The sequence below is a fragment of the Rhinatrema bivittatum genome, chromosome 8 (genome assembly GCF_901001135.1).
Source record: "Rhinatrema bivittatum chromosome 8, aRhiBiv1.1, whole genome shotgun sequence".
In the NCBI taxonomy this organism is placed as follows: Eukaryota; Metazoa; Chordata; class Amphibia; order Gymnophiona; family Rhinatrematidae; genus Rhinatrema; species Rhinatrema bivittatum.
The window spans coordinates 227,688,044-227,708,061 of record NC_042622.1 but is presented as its reverse complement, the minus strand read 5'-3'; the positions used below and the strand labels follow the sequence as shown (position 1 = coordinate 227,708,061).

Here is a 20,018-nt window from a genome sequence, read left to right as displayed (position 1 = left end):
TAATACTAAGATAGCATGTCTGCTCTGCCAGTTCCCAGCCCCAAAGGGAGTTTGGTTGGTTGAGCCTGAGTGATGTGAGTTGGTAGATACATAAAAAAAATTTTTTTTTTTTTTAAAGAGCCTCTGAGCCTGCTTCCCCCTCCTCAAGAGGAGAGAAACTCTGGAACAGCTTGAGGTTTCTTTATGTGAGCACTATTGCTGGCTTTAGGGTACGTTTTGGGGATGAGCTATTCAGTACTGCTCTAGATTGACCTCCCATACTCCTGATAGAGAATGGGTGTTGGTGCTTGGCTTGTGACTACAAGCACTCTTTTTTGGCTTTAGGGATTGTATGTGTGGCTTGCCTCAAATCTGTAGGAGTGCCAGGACAGACTGCTACATTAATTGAGTCCTTTTCTTCCCCGTTTGAAAAGCAGGGCACTGGATTCTCAAAGGCAGCATTTTCAGTGGGACCTGCCACCATTCAAGATGCAGGTCCCTGAGAACCGGTGATCCCTGCAAAGCACCCTAGCCCTTTTGTTGGGGGGGGGGGGGGGGGGGGGGGAGAGATCCACATCAGAAAAGTTTCTTCCCTTGGAGGAGTTTGCCCCAGTGGTTTTTTTAGATTTGTGCTTTTCAAAGGCCTGGTGGAGACAAGTTCTCAGGGAATTCTTGCAGGGGATATGTCCCTAAGTTTATGGCTCATGTGTGACCTCTTAAATGAGGACAGGAGATTTTGTTCCAGGTCAGAAACCTCTGTGCAAAATCCCCAAAGACGTATTCATTTCTTTGAGTTTTGAGAACTGTTCAAATTTGTAGGCCAAAGGCTTCACACGTCAGATGGCTACAACTTCAACCAGGGCTTCCTTACAGCTATGTCAGAGGAAGTCATGCTAGAAGTGTCTACCATTTTGGGATCAGTAGGCCTCACCTTTTCTTTTTTTGTCGATTTGGTGATCATATTTATAGACAAAAAATGGAATGGAAAATGTGGACATGCCACCTAATGGAAAGAGCTTGATCCTTTAGCCTCACTGTAATAAAGAAACTAGCCCATTAGGGCAGATGGAGAGGTGCCTCCCAAAGCAAAGAAGAATCCTGACCTCAGCTCACAACATCACATGATCATTCGACATAATTTAGTGGAGGAGAGTCAACATGGTTTTTGCTAAGCAAAATCTTGCCATACCAATTTACTTTTAAGGTCTACATAAGCATCCAGCTAAAGGTGAGCTAGTTGATATAGTCTATTTGGATTTTCAGAAGGTATTTGACAAAATCCCTGATGAGGAAGTCCTCAGGAATTTGGAGGATTGTAGGCACTGTCCTATTGTGAATTAGTAACTGCTTAAAAGACAGGAAATGAAGGGTAGGATTAAAGGGTCAGTTTTCTGAATGGAGACAGGTACTGGAGTGCCCCAGGGGTCTACATTGGGACTTAATGCTATTTTTCCAGATCATTTATGAATATGCTAAAGGGCTAATCAAATTTGCAGATGACACAAAATTGTTTTGAATTGTTAAAAACAGCAGATTATGAAGAATTGCAGAAGGACCTTGTGAGACTAGAAGACTGGGCTTCTGAATGACAGATGCAATTTAATGTGGACAAGTGCAAAGTAATGCACATAGGGAAAAATAATCCCAACTCCAGGTACACAATGCTGATTTCTGTGTTAGGAGTCTCCACCCAGGCAAAGGAGCCCTTGTGGAAAAAACCTTGAAATCTTCAGCTCAGTTTGTGGCAGTAATCAAAAGGGAAAATAGAATATTAAGCATTATTTGGCAAGGAACAGAAACCAAAACCAAGAATGTCGTAATAAAAAAAAATGCTGTCTTTGTATAGATCCATGATGCAACCTCAGTTTGAGAATTGGGTGCAGTTCTGGTTGGCCCCATTTTTACTTTTTTTTTAAAGATATAGAAAACAGAAAAGGCACAGAGAAGGGCAAAAAAGATAAAGGGAATGTAAAAACTCCCTTAATGAGAGAGGCTAAATCTGTTTAGCCTTTCCCCAGAAGGGAGCATTAGCTTGGAAAATAGACAAGAGAGGATATGATTGAGATTTATAAAATCATGAATGGGGTGAAACAGGTAAATAGGAAACAGTTATTTACCATTAAAAAACACTAGAACTAGGGGACACTCCATGAAACTAGCAACCAGCAGATTTAAAACAAATGATATGAAGCTTTTTTTTTACTTATTGCACAATCAAGCTATTGAATCTGTTGTCAGAAGACATGGTCAAGCCAACTATCATAGTAGGGTTCAAAAGAGGACTGGACAAGTTCCTGAAGGAAAAGGCTATAAACCATCATTATCCAGGTAGATGGGAAAGCCAGCGCTTATCGCTGGGAGTGAGGTATAAGAAATAGATCAACTATTGGGGATCTGATGGGTACTTTTATTTATTAAAAGTACTTAAATTCCACCAATAAAAATGTTTGCTTAGCAGATCACAAACAAAACCCCAAATACAATAGTTAAGCCAAACAAACAGCTAAAACAATCTAAAAGGACATCATCTGCCAAAATATTTTATAAAAAAGCTTCCTGACCTTTTAATTTCTTTCTAACCAAAAAAGTCCTAAAACCAGTTAGCTCATCTGGTAAGGCATTCAATAATACAGGTCCATCTTTATAGAGAACTCTGTTTTGGGTATCACATAATCGTGCTTTTATTTACTCCAGGGATATCAAATAAATGTAGTTACCCAGAGTGCAGAGATCTTATGGGATCATATTTAGTAAACAACTCAGCCAACTACATGGGTGAGACTCAGACTAGCTACTGTCAAGAGACAGAATGCTAGGCTCGATGGACCTTGGTCTGACCGAGCATGGCACTGCTTATGTTCTTAAATGTGACCTGCAGAGAATGCATGCGAGTCCTGGTCCAAGAACTAGATCCAAGGTAGCAGCCATAGAAACTGAAGATAATCCCGAGCTCTGGGAGCCCTTTGAACAAAAAAACTTCTGAGTCTGACCCATAAGCTTGCCCATGCTTTCCACCATCAGATATGCTTAATTCGCCTTCGTATTGAACCTTTCTCCTAGATAATCCAAAACCAAACAAATGGTCTCCATTCTGACTTTTGGGAGTTTTTGTGCCATAGCTAGGCCAAAAGGAAGTGATCTGAACTGAAAATGTTCCTCCAGAATGCAAAATACTAAAAAAACCTCTGAAGTATGTCTCTGAAATATCCAGAAACAAGATAAATTTGCCCTCCTGAACTGCTACCAAAACCAAACAAATGGTCTCCATTCTGAAGTAGGAAAGGAGAAGGCTAGAGTTCACTCCCTTTAGATTGAGAATAGGTCTTAAGAGACATCTATCTTTGAAACCAAAAAATAAATGGAGTAGCAACCATGCATCCTGATCTTTGCATGCGCCTGGAACCACAGCTTTTTACTGCTGGAGCCTTTGAACTGTGTTCTGAACCACTAGCCTTTTGGCAGGTGAAACACAAGGGCAGGCCATGAAGGCAGCAAGCTCCAGAGTATAACCATGCTACATAAGATCCAAGATCCAGTAGTCCGAAGTGAGGTGGGTCCACTCTTGGAAGAACTGCTGCAGTTGACTATCTACAGGGAGCTCCAAAGAGTGAACCTGCCACGCTTCATTGACAGGAGCTAGCTGGGTCTGATCTAGGCTTCTGGGACCCATAAAAGACTTGTATCTTCCTCTCTACCTAAACAACTGGGAACTGGATGCTCTCTCTAGTCTATACTGTTGAGTCTGAAACTGACCACAGCCCCTATTGGCCTGATAAAATAATAGACCTTTATCTTCAGGGAGCATCTGTTTTTTTAACCAACTGCACATGATCCTCCCGCACAGCAATTTCTCTTTACAGGTTTGCTCTTCCAAAGCAGCACAAGTGCTGCTTGACTGAAGTTGGGACTATTCTACTATGTCCTTGAAGGTCTCCTCTATATACTTCTCTGTCTGCCTCAGCTCCTCCAGGTCTGCTACTCTGGCCTCCAGCGATCAGACTCATTCTCAGAGTCAGCAGCAGTTTGCATTGGATGCATACATACAGCATACATGTGGCACTCTGCAAAAGACTGGATAGCTCCCAACTTGCTGTTGGACTTCTCTCTGCATCTTAGTTTTAATTTGCTAAAGTTTTAAAAGCTGAATATGGAGTAGGTATGTTCTTTAAAGTCATGACTTATTTTCGTTTGTGAATGACTAGCAACAAGACTAAATTTAGTCAATCTCTAAAATGGAGAAATTACTTACCTGATAATTTCATTTTCCTTAGTGTAGACAGATGGACTCAGGATCAATGGGTATAATGTGTTCCTGATAGCAGTTGGAGACGGATCAGATTTCAATCTGACATCAGTCCTAGTACATATACCCCTGCAGGAAGTGCAGCTCTTCAGTATTCTATGTATGTATGTACATATTATATTATATTGTATGTACATATTATATTATATTATATTTATTATTACTATGTTAAATTGACATCCGGTTTTATTGTTCCTTATGTTCTACAGTTCTATGTAAAGCCCCCATCCGCTGTTGGGCAGTTCATCGTTTTATGTAAACCGGAGTGATTTGTAATTCCCACAAGAACTTCGGTATATAAAAATTAAAAATAAATAATAAATAAATAAATAAATTCTCCTCGAAAAGCAATTGTGGATATATGCGTGACTGAATAACTTGGATAACTTGATTAACTTTATAACTTGGTTAACTTGAAGTGGTTGAGGTGGTTATAGCTGGAGACTGCCAGTGCCCTCAACCGAGAAACGTCGACACCCGGTAGGATGGGTGTCCTAATTGGAGCAAAAGTTTGGCTTACCCATGATTATCTCGCTCTTGGGGGTGTCGCCAGAGAATTCCATGAATGATGGCAGCCGTGGGTGGGATGCTGTGTCCATCTGTCTACACTAAGGAAAACGAAATTATCAGGTAAGTAATTTCTCCATTTCCTAGCGTGTAGCAGATGGACTCAGGACCAATGGGATGTATAAAAACTACTCCCGAACTGGGTGGGAGGCTGTCCGTGGCCCACTTAGTACTGCCCTTGCGAATGCTGTGTCCTCTCAAGCCTGAACATCCAGGCGGTAGAACCTGGAGAAGGTGCGGATGGAGGACCATGTCGCCGCCCGACAGGTCTCGGCGGGTGACAGCATCTTGGTTTCTGCTCAGGACACTGCCTGGGCTCTAGTGGAATGGGCCTTGACTTGCAAAGGCAGCAGCTTGCCTGCTTCTATGTAGGCCGCCTTGATAACTTCTTTGATCCAGCGGGCTATGGTTGCCCGCGAGGCCGCTTCCCCTTGCTTCTTCCCGCTGTGAAGGACGAATAGATGGCCCGTCTTTCATATGGATTCCGACCTTTCCAGGTATCGGACTAGGAGTCTGCCGACGTTGAGGTGGCGCAGACAGCGAGATTCTTCCGGATCCTTATGCTCATCTGGCAATGGTAGCGAGATGGTTTGGTTGAGATGGAAGTGAGAAACCACTTTGGGAAGGAAGGGCGGGACCGTGCGTAACTGAATGGCTCCCGGAGTGAGTCTGAGGAACGGCTCCTGGCAGGACAGTGCTTGTAGCTCGGAGATACGACAGGCCGAACAGACTGCTACCAGGAAGGCCATTTTCAATGTTAATAGTCGTAGGGACAGGCCGCAGAGAGGTCTGAAGGAGAGTCCTACTAAGAAGTCTAGGACTAGGTTGAGGTTCCATAGAGGTACTGGCCACTTTAGGGGTGGTCGGATCTGCTTGACTCCTTTCAGGAAGCGGGAGATGTCCGGATGAGAGGCTAGGCTACCGTCCTCACTCTTGGTTCCGTAGCATGACAATGCGGCCACCTGTACCTTGATGGAGTTGAGAGACAATCCCTTCTGTAGGCCGTTCTGCAGGAATTCCAAAATTGTGGGAATTTTGACTAACGGTGGGATGATGTCACAGTCCTCACACCAGGCTTCGAATACTCTCCAAATCCTTATGTATGTTAGGGATGTGGAGAACTTACGTGCTCGGAGCAGGGTGTCAATTACTGCCCCCGAGTATCCGATTTTCCTCAGGCGAGTCCTCTCAATGGCCAGACCGTCACAGAGAATTGAGCTGGGTCCTCATGGAGGATCGGCCCTTGTTGGAGCAGATCCCTGTGTGGTGGTAGCGGGAGAGGGCTCTCTGTCAGTAGCCTTCGCATGTCTGCGTACCACGGCCTACTTGGCCAGTCCGGGGTCACTAGAAGTACTGGTCCCTTGTGGTGTTCTATCTTGTGGATGATTCCACCCAATAGGGGCCACGGCGGGAAGGCATATAGTAGGGTTTCCTGTGGCCAGGTCTGTACCAGGGCATCGATTCCCTGGGACTGAGGTTCCCATCTGCGGCTGAAGAAGCTGGGCACTTGGGCGTTGGACCGGTTTGCCAGGAGGTCCATGGTTGGTGTTCCCTAACGGTTTACTATCAACTGGAAGGCTGTGGTCGACAGTCTCCATTCTCCTGGGTCAAGACTTTCTCTGCTGAGGTAATCCGCAGTGACATTGTCTTTCCCCGTGATGTGGGCGGCCGAGATCTCTCAAAGGTTTGCTTCTGCCCACATCATTAGGGGACACCTGTTGGCTTCTAGTTCCTCCCTGACAGTTGATGTAGGCCACTGTTGTGGCGTTGTCCGACATGACGATTTGTCCCGGAGTCTGTGACCGAACCGTAGGCAGGCTAGTCTGACTGCCTGTGCTTCTAGGCGGTTGATGTTCCATCCCGACTCTTCTTTGTTCCATTGCCCCTGGGCGGTCAGCTCCTGGCAGTGTGCTCCCCATCCTCGTAGGCTGGCATCCGTGGTGAGCAGGATCCAGGTCAGTGAGGATAGCCTCACTCCCTGGCTCAGATGGCCTTCTTGTAGCCGCCATCGTAGTTGGTTCCGAACTTTGTCCGGGAGCTGGATACGAATGGTGTAGTTCTGGGACAGCGGGTTCCATCGTGACAGTAGGGAGCGCTGTAGGGGGTCTCATGTGAGCTCTTGCCCATGGCACTACTTCCAGTGTAGATGCCATGAGGCCGAAGACTTGGAAGTAGTCCCATGCTGTGGGACGAAGCTCCATTCTCTAACAATCCCTTGCTTAATCTCCAAACTTTCTTCCCCGCGGGGTCCCCCAGACCTCTATTGGAAAGCGACACTGCTGCATGATCAGACCAAGTGATTGGATTTATACCTGAATCTTTTGTTCTATTTGCTAAAGCTTTGTTGAGGAGGAAGAAACCTATTCTGGAATATGTGCCATGCGCTTTGGAGAAGAATATGTAATCACGTTCAGATGGGTGGCAGAGTCTCCACACATCAATCAAATCCCAGTCTGACATCAACAATTTCAAAACCTTCCTGTTAGTATGTGAGACACCTCCACTCCCCCCACTGTTGTCCAAACACGGGTAGCTGGTGATATTAAAGTCCCATTGTTTTAAAACATCAGAAATTTTCTCCAAAAACTTCCCTTGACCCACATTTGGGCTATATAAGTATACAGTTCTTTCCCCAGTTTAAATTTTACAATCAAGTATCTGCCCTTCTGTGTCCCTCAAAACTGAGATAGTCTCCATTACCACATTCTGGGAAAAGAGTATTCCAACTCCACTATATTTGGAGGAAGCAGTAGCTTAAGCAAAAAGCTGTGAAGGGAAGTGTTTGGAGAATAACATTCTTTCATAAACCAAAAGAAACATCCCTCTGGTCGGCCTGGCTCCCATTTAGTTCCTTGGATACCCTTATAATTAATAGTCTCCCCCACATCCACCTTGCTTCCCCCCCTCTACCCTTCGCACCCCCCCTTCGGCTAAGCTTCTGCCGCTCCACACTCTGAGGAATGGTGTCCCACTGAATTCCAGAAGCTCCCGTTCTCCCTGAACCCCGCTCTGACCAGATATATTTCACAACCTGCCTCTGGATAAGAGTGAACTTAAAACTTGTGCAACCCCGAAAACTATAAGTAGTTGATATCGAGAAGTGGGTGTCCTTCAACTCCTTCAATTTGACGTTTGGAGACCTTTTGGTCCACTTCTAGAACATAAACACTGTAAACACCTTCTGTCTTTGAGACATCGGGTTGTTTGTTACAAATTTCTTCCGTGTTGGGTCCGGCGCTCGTGCCCAATCTGAATCTGATTTAAATAATGAAATTTAAAAAGCTTCTTTGAATTTTCCTGACTTAAGTGGCTTGCCGGTCCTACCGGTGCCTTGAAGCACTTCTCTCCGCGATGTTTCCAAGACTCACATTGAGCTTCATGCTACAAGCCAAATTCTAAAAACTTTTTCACATCTTACCTTTTAAGCTGGGTTCCAGCACGTGTCTCAGCTGCTAAAAAAATATATTGCTCCTTACATAGTATACAAATTTGGAAATTTCCGGTCCCCCTGACTGGATGCGAAACACAGTCGTATCGGGATCCTTCACATTCACACAATTGTTTACTGTGTATTTAATTTTGTGCACATTGTTCAGTGTGCATATGTAAAATAAACAATCTTTCAGGCAGACACAGTACAGTGCGCTCCGGTCGAGCACACTGTTAACCCGCGTTTGACGCGCTAGCTTTACCCCTTATTCAGTAAGGGGTAATAGCGAAACTAATAGCGCCCGCATCATGCAAATGCATGTTGATAGCCCTATTAGTTATTCCCACGCGATTCAGTAAATAAGCTGCACATTTTACTTTCAGAAATTAGCGCCTACCCAAAGGTAGGCGCTAATTTCTCTCGGCACCAGGAAAGTGTACAGAAAAGCAGTAAAAAATGCTTTTCAGTACACCCTCCGACTTAATATCATGGCGATATTAAGTCGGAGGTCCCAAAGTAAAAAATAATTTAAAAAAAAAAAATTTTTAATTGGCCCGCAGCTTGAAAACTGGATGCTCAATTTTGCTGGCGTCCGGTTTCCGAACTTGTGGCTGTCAGCGGGCTCGAGAACTGACGCCGTCAAAATTGAGCATCGGCTGTCAAACTCGCTGACAGCCGCCGCTCCTGTCAAAAAATAGGCGCTAGGGGCATGCTAGTGTCCCTAGCGCCTCTTTTTACCACGGGCCCTCACTTAAATACTGAATCATGCGCTCGCCCGTGACTTTTACTAAATCAGCCTGATTGTGATGTTACACTGTTATTGTCCAGTATACTTTATGCCATACATTTTTTTGTTGCGATTTCTCTATATGTGTGCGTTGTTCACTCCACCCTCCTCTTGTAGGCTTTAACGAGGGCTCTGAATGCCTTCGCCTGCTTGATGCGCACCGGGTCGGCTTCAGAGTCACCAGGGTTAAGAATAGAGCTACATATATCTTAGATTACCCTCTGGCAATCTGTGTAAGCTAGCTCTTCTGGAATGCCTCTAAACCTCAGATTTTTTTCTCCTGGACTAGTTTTCCAGGTCCTCAACCTAGTCCTGTAACTTGCCATTTTCTTCCTTAAGAGTCTGTAGAGTTTGTTGCACAGCTTCAGAAGCTGTTTCAAAATCCTCATCTTTGTTCCATTGCCTCCGCGCGATTTCCCAGCTCTGTACATTTGTGTCTTAGCTCTGTAACAATTGAGTGCAGCTCTTTTTTAATAGCCCCATAATCAGCCTGGAGCTCCCCAAACCACTGCTGAAAATCCTCCCTAGTGGGCCGATACAGTAAAAACCGTGGGAGAGCTGGCAATCCGAGGCGAGCGCCCAGGCCACTCTCCTGGGCGTGCGATCGAGTATTTAAATGAGGGCCCACAGTAATAAGGAGGCGCTAGGGACACTAGCGCATCCCTAGCGCCTCCTTATTGACAGAAGCGGCGGCTGTCAGCGGGCTTGATAGTTGAAGCTCAATTTTACCAGTGTCTGTTCTCGAATCCGCTGACAGCCACGGGTTCGGAAAACGGATGCAGACTAAATTGAGCATCTGTCTTACAACCCGCAGGCAAATTTAAATTTTTTTTTATTTTTGGGGCCTCAGACTTAATATCTCTATGATAAGTCGGAGGGTGTACACAAAAGCAGTTTTTCCTGGTTCCGGCTGAAATTAACTCCTGCCTTTTGGCAGACGTTAATTTCTGAAAGTAAAATGTGTGGCTTGGCTGCACATTTTACTTTTGAATTGCACGGGAATAACTAATAGGTTCATCAACATGCATTTGCATGTTGCGGATGCTATTAGTTTCGGGGGGGGGGGGGGGGGGGGGGGGTTGGCCGCACATTTTCCACACGCTATTACCCCTTACTGTATAAGGGGTAAAAATAGCGCGTCAAAAACACGCGGCCAAACGGTGCCCTCGGCTGAGCACATCATACTTAATCGGCCTGTGGATAAGGGGATTTCAGAGCTCTGGAGTCTGTGTCCTGCTCTCTCTTCTCCCGGGGCACAGCTTGCCGCCTCTGTGCCATTTTCTTCTGAGTTTTCAGCATTGACCCCCCCGTTTATTTGATGCTGCGGCATCAAATAAAAACTGCTTAAGATCGGGTATTTTCTTTCTTGTCGCCATATCAGGTTTCTCGGGTGTTAAGCAAGTGATTTTAGCACCCTGCAGCGATGAAGGTGCTTCAGAACGGGAGGAAAATGCTTAATCAGGGTTCCGAGCCATCGGGTCAGACCGCCATTTGTCGGCGTGACGCCACTTCCTCCTGCAGCTGAACTGTTCTGACCCTGAGAAACATGGCTCATGGTTGACTGTGCTGAAAGGCCCTCACCCTCCATTTCAGTAACCGCCTGCTGCAGCTGTGAAACAGAAACAGGCACGGGAGCACAGCATTCTGGGCTTCTGCCCAAGGAAGTCCCAAGTCAGGAGGAACAACAGAACCCCCCAGGGCTTAAGAGAATTATCCTGCAAGCTCCCTATCAACAACAGAAGCTGAATAAAGAGGTCCTGCGGCAACCATGGACCTCTTCCCACAGGCAGTGTCTGCTGCGCCCAGATTTCTCCATCGCATACCTCCCCTGGCTCAATTTCAAAGGAGACTAAAGATCACCTCTGGACTTGACACCACTGCACAGATTCTCATCCTTCAGCTTACAAGCCTGCTGCTGCTTTCTTCCTGCAGGCTGCTTTTTGTTTTTTTGTAACTCAACCACTGACGTATGGGTGAAGAACAGAGGGAAAAGAGATGACAGGGAGGGGGGGGCAGGAGATCAGGCAGATTATCATGGCCCACAGGCAAACCTGAAGAAAACTTTTTTTTTTTTATTTAGTTGATAACCACCTACAACCACCCCCCAGGCTCAACCAAGTCCCCTCGGCGCCTGGGAGCCCCTGTTAGCAGGCGCACCAAAGACCAGTCCCAAAACAGCAACAGTACTTCACCAGCAGCCAATACTAGCAGCTGCTGGAGGCAGAAAATACTTGTTTGTTGCTATGCTGCACTACCTAGACATAGTGTCAGAAATGGCACTGGAGAAATCAGTGTGCTCTGCCTTCATCTACTAGCAGAGGGACACAACCATCTGTTTGGACTGGACTGGTTTAGCAGTATGATAGGGAAGGGCGGTTTATAGATGCCTTCCCAGGATAAGGTTCTGGTACTTCTTGGGGGAGGGACCCATAGGTTTCACCACAGGAGAGCGGGGCTCGATCTTCTTGAAGGTAGATTCTCTCTCTTCTTTGTTCAAATTAATAACAGTATTGTAGAGTGTGGGATAGTGTCCGCATCTGCTGTGGAGACAGAGAAATACTGAAGAGCTAAGCTTGCTGCACGGGTATATGTAGAGTGACGTCAGCTTTGACATCTGACTCCGTCTCCCATCTGCTATCAGGAGAGCACAATACCCAATGGTCCTGAGTCCATCTGGCTACACGCTAGGAAATTATACCGTATGTCCCCAAGTTCAGCAAGAGATAGATTCTATCACTTATTTGTACCATTGCCTTTTTGTAGTGATGTTTCACAGCTCAATTCCTTAAAAATAAAACATTTGGAGAGAGCAGGGGAATATAAGAAAAGATGTTTCTCAGCTGCATCTCTATCTACCCAACACGCAGTGGAACATTACATTTTTTCCCTCTGTGGTTCATTTGAACCAAGGCAGGCAGGCATATATATTTAGTGTAGATTTATCTACATTTCTAGGCAATTTACAACAAACATAGTCAAATAGGCAACTATGGTAAAATAAAAACAGCAAACATTAAAAGACATAAAAACATCTAATAGATCCAATTAATGAGTATTTAAATAACTGATAGACCTGTGTAAATAAATAGGCCTTTAACATCTCCCTAAAATCAATTGTTTAACTATTTAGTTAATACATCCCACAATTTTGATCCCTGAATACAATAAATACGATCCCTAGACTCTTCTAGACGAACACATTGAAAAGGAGGAACATCTAGGTTCAACTGGGATCCTGACCAAACTGCTGTGTTTGGGCAATACATCTTAGTATGAATATTGCTCTTATGAATACTTATTAAAAAACTCTAAATGCAATCCACCAGGCCACAGGAAGCCAATGATGTTTTAATAGATATGGAGTAAAGTGAAAAAAGATTGAATTTGATCTATTATTCTCATGGCAGAATTGTGTGTGTATTGTAAAGCTTAAATGGCATTTTTCGGAATACCAAATAAAGAGCACTACCATAATCAATGGTGGACAAGGCTAGTCAGTGAATCACCATTTTTAAATCAGTTGTCCAAAAGGGTTGAATTCTTCTAAGTATCTAGTTTAAAATATGAGGCTTGTACTACCTTTTTATTTATTTTTTTTTAATCCGAGGACAAGTGATAGCTTGGTAACCATTATAAAACCCAGATTTTTCACTTTATCACCAATACATTTCTAGCTGAACTACACTGTTACAGGGATGAAAGTCAAGGGGTCACTTAAAGAAGCTTCTTGATAAACCCAAACATTGTTAACCGTTTATCAAGAAGCCTCTTTAGATGATCCTCCGACCTTCATCCCTGTAACACACAGTGTAGTTCCAACACTAAGACCCACAACTGCTTGGCTAAGTGAATATGAGGACTTTCAAGCAGCATTGTCTGTCAGGGTATCACTCAAAGCTGGAGAACCTCTTTTACCTTAAACTGAATACACCCCTTTCAAAGTCTCCAGATGAGGGGAGAGGAACATTTCTGGAGTAGTCAAGAAAGCATGTGATGTTCATGTACTAGTTGAAAAGAAGAGTCCACAGCCTACAGTGCAGCTGCTGCCTAGTTTTCAAATTAAGAGAGATCAGGATTTGAACCTCAGCCACTGAACCCAACGGGCAGTCACGCCTCACTTTCCCCCCAAGGACAAAAAAATTTTAATTAAGAAAGAACAAACATTGTTTCCACTGACCATTTTATTGAATGGTATTAAAGATTACAACAAGATTAACATCTCTACATTTAAATGTTTAAAAAAAAAAAAGGTTTACTAGGCAACAATACCAGATTGAACAGCAACCATTTGGGGATATTTCTAACGGTATTGCTAAGTTATGCTAAACAAAATTAAACACACTGCACTAGAAAAAAAAACTTTTAAAATGAAGCAACAGTAAAGCACAAAGCATGGAAGTAACTTTTACATTTTTCACTGATGCCTGTAGTCTTCACGGAAGAGATCCTGCAAACTAAAATGACAGAAAAGAAGCTAGTGACTCGGTTACAAAGGTAAACGCATTGGCATAATGTTTCACGTTTCTATAGGTACTTCATTTTCAAAGCATAGTCCCTGCACTGCCAAGCAGATGACCAGGGAACATCTTCATGAGCTAGGTCATGCGCTAAATCCACCTGAAAATCAGAATAGTCTCAGCACCCAAAGGTTACTGTGCTGGTTATCTTGTCCCAAATTAAAAGTTGGGTACAAGGAAGCTCAGCTGCACTTTTAAAGTTCCAGTGCGGCACCTTCAGGACCCCTCAGGGATCTCACGGTGGAAGGTCTATACTCTTACACTGCTTTCAAATCTCTTGGTAACATCTGGGGTAATTTTTAAGGCTTCTCCATTCTGCATAAGCAGGTTTCAGGAGCCCTGATGTGGCACAGAGTCCAACACCACCCAGCTGACACCAAAATAGCATCAAATACAGGTCTAACAGCCACTGGCTGAGTATGGAAATTCCAAAACTAAAGTTGGAAGCCACACCTCCTACCATGTTTCACTTAAAAACTTATATCACATATTTAAGACAATACGCCTAGAAAAGGGCAAGAGAAGAGATAAGGAAGGAAGGACATGAACATGGAACATTGTCACAATGACTGTTTCATGAAATTCCTTTCAAAGTACTTTACTCCCTAAGTCAATGGGCATTACAGCTAACTCCCAAGGCCAGTCCTAGCAAAATGCTGCTTTTATGGCATGTCCCAGAACAAGACGTCATGAAGGGCAGCTTGCTGATTTTAAAGGAACATTTTATTTATTCATCCAACAGCATGGGATGCCAGGCAGGTGAACAGAGTACGTGCAGAGAATACCCACTGGATATGGGCATAAAAACGCAACTTTACTGAGGTTGAATCTCTCAGGCATAAGCAATTTTCTTTGACCCTTTGAGTGATATCTTCCCACCCCCTAGATTTGCCCCTGGTATTAGAAGATAAGAACTACCAAACTGGGTCAGAGCAAAAGTCTATCTAACCTGGCATCCTGTCTCTAACTGCAGAAAGCAGCATGTGCTTACAGGAAGTGGATAAGAAATAGGGCATGTGTAGCATGGTCCATCCCCTCTCATACCCTTCCAATTTCCAAACAAACAGTCAAGATTTGGGATGCACTGAACCTAGAGCGACATCCCTGACTGTTACCTTAAATAGCCTGTGGCTGACCTGTCTGCCATAAATAGATCTGGTCCCTTTCTGAACCCAGTTATACTATGTGCCTTCACAAAGTCCTGTGCCAATGGTCCTGTGATGTTCTTCTGCCTCACCAGGTTGGAAATCACCTAAGTGATAATGCACTAGAGCTACTTTCCTTGAATTTGTTTGTTAGGACTAACTTGTAGTCAAAGGAACCAGTGTTCCACATTCTAAAAACTATCCATCTAGAAATGACACTCTACTATTTATAAGAAGTGAGACGTATCAGAATCCTGCTGCTTTTTGACAAAATTTAGTCATGTGAAAAAGTGTCTGCCCCGGCTTAAAAAAATATATTCAAAAGAAAATTGCTTTACACAAATGCAATCAAAAGCATACATAAATTGTTCAGTGCTAAACAAAGGAACCATAGTGATGCATTAAAAAAGCAGCCTCTCTATATAACCTAGAAAATCTGTTCCCACTGCAGCACAGTGCACCAGGGAGATGAGATTATCAGCCAATGCGTGACAAATTCTGGCAGAAAAGAGCAAAGGATAAATGAATTCCCATCTTGCTGGAGAAATTTGTTTTGTTGATAAGTTTTTTCATTAACAAATCTGAATTAAAAAAGGGTAAACATTTTTCAGGCAGTGTGTGGAAGAAAAGAAAGTATGGTTTTTTTTTTCCTCTGCCACTCTTTGTGATTCCTGGTGACACGATGAAAACAGCCTTTCTGGAGGAACGAGTAGTGTGAAAAATAAACCCGCTCTGGGGATAATAAAATGAAGCTCCTATAACCTCCACTGCAAATATGAAATGGTCCACCCAGCCCTCTCCCAGCACAATCTGAACTCTGTTCCTAGAAAAACTGGAACTACTTTAAGGGCACCAAGATGCGAGTGTGCTAGAAAGATGTCCTTGGACTATGGGGAAGAGGGAACACTCTTGGGCTGAAGGTTTAGGCATCCATACAGCTAGATTCTTCTATTACAGATACAAAGCAGCTGTGGTAATCTTGATGAAATACCTCGGCCATGACAAGACCTACCTAGGCTATCCAACCTTTATATCTGCCTTGCAGAAAAAATCTCTTGCAAAATAAAACTCAAAATGTGAAGCTGTCAATGAAAACCAACAATTTCTGCCATCACATTTCTCTGTTTCTAAAAATAGAAAACATTTTCTTGTTAATAACCCTTTCAAGTGAAAAGTGAATTTAGTGCACATGCTTGGGACAGATGAGTTTTTGTTGCATGAGCAATTTAAACGGATGTAAAGCTTAGCAGGGGGAGTGGAAGCAGAAAACGAGGGTGGGATATGAAAGGAGCAACTTCAGGGGCTTTGGAGTTATTTACACATCTATCTTTCTCAATGAAAACAAGCCAACTTTTTAGATTCCTACTTTGGTTTCCTCGAATCATGCTTCTTCCCACCCCTCAGAAAATGTGGTTTGGACAGAGTGAACAGTGGACTACAATAGATGCATATCTGCTGGAAAATACTGCTCGACTGGGGCCTACAACCGACTGAACACCAAGAACTGCTCCCACCCTTATGGTGGAAGTGATGAGAAAGAAACACAATTTCTGAATCCAGTTTTGTAAGACAGTGAAACAGATGCCACCTAGGAACTGAAAGGATCAAACTAAGAAGGCTGAGAATAAAACATCCTCTGTGGATGGAAACAAGTCCTCACTCCCTCTGTCACAAAGCTTGTGTTAAACTGTCTGGGATGGCTTTTATGACAAACAGTGTTTTGTTAAGTTTGGGGTTTTTTGATGTTTTCAAGTAATCTCCAATCTTTGGGGAGAGAAAAGCCTTAGCAAAGCAGAATGAAGGCAAAAAGCAGGAAGACATTTTAAGCCATGTACTCCAGGACAACTCCAAGTTACTTCTGAAATGCCAGGATAACAGGTCTCTCCATCGCTGTATTTATTCCAAAACAACTTGCACCCCTCATTCTCTGGTTTTTTTGCTTAAACATTTTAAACCTCAGTAACTGGTTCCCAAATGTTAGCAATAGTTTCTACTCCAATTCCCTCGTGCTCAGTTAAGCAAACTGTCGTAGTGACTGAACCCTTCAGTTCAAGTCACAGGGTAGAAGGACTTTTTCTAAAGGACAAAATGAAGCCTTTATCTTATTCTATAAAATGCAGACCTAACTTTTGGCTCTACTGCAGCCCAAGTGAAAAAGCTGTAAAGCTCAGTTGGCAGATGTAAAAAACAAAAATCAATAATGATCTTTCTGCTTCTTTACAACTTATTTCGTTAAGTGAAATAAGTGATGACGTTGAGATCCTCTTAACCCCCCACAGCTATGGGCATAAGGGAAATTATAGTGCTGAACAACCTAAACTTGTTTTATTTTACTACCTGCTATTATAATCTGCCCTGAGTTTCGGGAAGGGAAAATATAAATTGAATTAATGGAGGAATCCATCCACAACATGGAAAGCGCATAATCCACAGGGGGGGAGGAGTAGGTGGATAAGCTCTAGGAAACTTCTCCCTCATATAAAAGAGGGCGCTGGCAAGAGTCAGAGGCAAATAAGAAATAAAAGTACCTTTGGGCAAAAAACAGTTCAGGCTCTAGGACCAGAAGAGACAAAACAAGGCTATGAAGCAGACACCTTTATTCTTAGAAACCTGAAGAGCAATGCTGTTTTACTTCCTGTGCAGTGTCAGACAGACAAGTAAACAAAAAGATCTTTTCTGAAACACGAGAATCACTGGCAGTACGATACAAGAAGCTTCTGCTCTCTTGTTTGATCTGTACGTGTTTAATCATACAAAAGCCTAGAGGACCCACGAATTTCTCCCCTGTTGGTAGGACACGATTCCTAGCAAAAAGCTTCTTCTTTCAAATCACCTAGAGAATAAAACATTGGATTTTTTGGAAAATGTTTAGGATTACAACACACCACAATAAATTGAGAGAGCGAACGAACGAATGCTGTGCGTCTCAGAATGTGCAGAAAGCCAGAGGGTGAGCTGTCCCGTAAACCTACCTACTTATTTGGGCTTTTTTTGTTTGTACATTTGCATCATCCACTGTCGAAAAACATCAAACGTATCTTCCTTAGACTGTTCTCCTGCAACACCTAAGCCCTCCCCTCCAGAGGTTGTACCCCTGCAGAGCAAAATTGATAATTAGCATGTTAAAAAACATTAGGGGCAGTAGATGAATGATGAAAACATCAGTAGATAATTAACAATATTCTTGTGTATATAAAAATTACAAACAAGGCATAATGGAATTCTTGAGAAAGGGACTAGTGAATCAAACAAACAAAACAGTTTGGGAAAGGATAAGGAGATCAAAATTAAAAAAAAAAAAACCAAAAAAAAACCCCCCACAAACCAAAACTTACCTTTTCCTACTGTTTAGTAAAAAAAAAAATAAAGTAAAATATATATATCGTGTCAAATAGATACAGTTAGTAATGCAGAAAAAAGCATTACTGTAGCAAACTCTCACACAATACCAGCATATACATTGACATTAGCCATGAGAAAGCCACAGAGGTAGCACACCTGATAGCTTTAGGGTTGACTTGAGGCAGAATTTCAGATGAAATGCTGGCTCACATTCTTTAAGCAGATTTAGGAAATCCCAGCCTAAAAAATGAGCATTCAACTGTAAATAGACTGAACAAACTTCCAGCACATCACTGGAACTGGAACACAGCGATGCAACATCTTATTTGGCCGAGCCGTCGTGATCGATGTGAATGTGAAGCGATGCGGCGTGTATACATGTGTGTGCGTGCGCAAGTGCATTAGACCTCTCAGTTTCCCCTCTGCTCGTTAAGGCTTTCAGTTCAAATTGAAAATGGCGCTTTTTGCAAATTCCCCACCTAGCTCAGCTATTGCAAATCCTTGGCTAGGGGACTCCGACCTCAGCTCCTTTTGAAGCCCAGTATCCTGGCAGTCTAAATCTGGCCAGTAGGTGTCACCATTATGAACTAGCTGAGACTGCCTTCTGCAAGAACTGTGAACGCTGCCTCTGCAACATCCTCTGCCATTCTGGGGGGCAGCAGCAGCTGGGCTTGGATTTGAACCTGGGTTTTAAGGACTGCAGAACAGAGCACTAGCACCAAGGTAGCCCAGCTCCGATGCCTTTTGAATTTGCAAATGACCCAAGATGGTTGCAAGTGTGATTCCCTTGACCAATTCATGGCTTTGACAGTCCTTTACAGTTTAAGAAAAGACCTCCCCTCTATCACAGACAGCAAGACTAAACCAATTTCCTTAATGGCAAGTCATTATAAATATATCTCCAGTTGCACAGCTTCAATCACTACTTTGTGTTGGTCTGTAATGCCACAATTAAGATGAAATTTAGCTGTACCTAATTTTCTTTTGAGTCCTGCCAGAAGATTTCCTGATGTCAATCTATAGGGTTCTGTGCTTACCTCAGCTTGCTGGTATTTCTGTTTCAAAGCTTCAAACAAATTCTTATCCCTCTCATAATTCCTTAGCAATGGCTTTACCAGGAACAGAGGAATAACTTCAGAACCTGGAGGATAACTTGTGTCGAAGATCCAAAAAAGCCCAACCGTAAACCATGTACAAATTCTTGCGTATGATGGGGAACATCCCACTGAGAGAAGTGGCTCAACCTACAGTCTGGGATGGGACCCAGACTGGTCTGGTGGAACTCAAGAAGAGGAAATTAGCAGATAAGACTATATTTCACCTTCCTTATCCCTGCCAGACCAGTCCAGGCAAGTGGAATGGAGCAAAGCCATCCCTCAGAATGGGAATCTCCAAAGGAGAACTAAACAGTTCCACCCTAGTAGAATGGACCGTCAATCTCCTGGGAAGAGTCAATCTCCTTAGAAGCTATGGCTCCTTGATGCAATCAGCAATACTGCTTTGGAACAGCTTCTCCCTTCTTTTGTCCATTAAACAAGACAAACTGATAAGACCTTCTGAAGGAGTTCGAAACCTTCCAATGCGTTAAAATGTTGTGCACATCCAATCAGTGAAGATCCTCACTACCTTCCACCAACGAATCTGTCTTGAAGGAAGGGAGAAATCCTATCTGGTTAAGTTGAAACTAATACATTAGGCAGAAACTATATGAATCGAGACCCCTTCCTCAGAGAAATGTTAAAATGGCTCCCTACAAGAGACCCTGCAACTCTGAAATCCTTGTGGAAAAAACTGCTACCAAAAACACATTCTTCAGAGTGAGACTCATCCCAGAAGCTTTCTTGAGATGTTCAAAGGAAGCCATAGTCAAGGCTTTTAAAAACAGATTCAAATTTCATGCTGGAACCACCTTCCTACTGGGGGGACAATGTATCACCGATTTCAAGAA

General features: G+C 43.4%; 1 protein-coding gene across 3 annotated transcripts in view; it reads right to left on the bottom strand.

The window, feature by feature from the left end:
• Positions 1-13,227: 13,227 nt before the first annotated feature.
• Positions 13,228-20,018, bottom strand: part of SUGP2 (SURP and G-patch domain containing 2) — a 56,090-nt gene continuing 49,299 nt past the window's right edge. For 2 of the 3 annotated variants that reach the window (XM_029613855.1, XM_029613853.1), the window contains exons 10-11: positions 17,701-17,822; positions 13,228-13,520 (exon numbers count right to left, since the gene is read on the bottom strand). In XM_029613855.1, the coding sequence (XP_029469715.1) occupies positions 17,705-17,822 (118 nt within the window). In that variant the 3' untranslated portion in view covers positions 13,228-13,520; positions 17,701-17,704. Of the gene's footprint in view, positions 13,521-15,349; positions 17,562-17,700; positions 17,823-20,018 lie in introns of those variants that run through there. The other variant, XM_029613854.1, reaches the window with a different exon arrangement.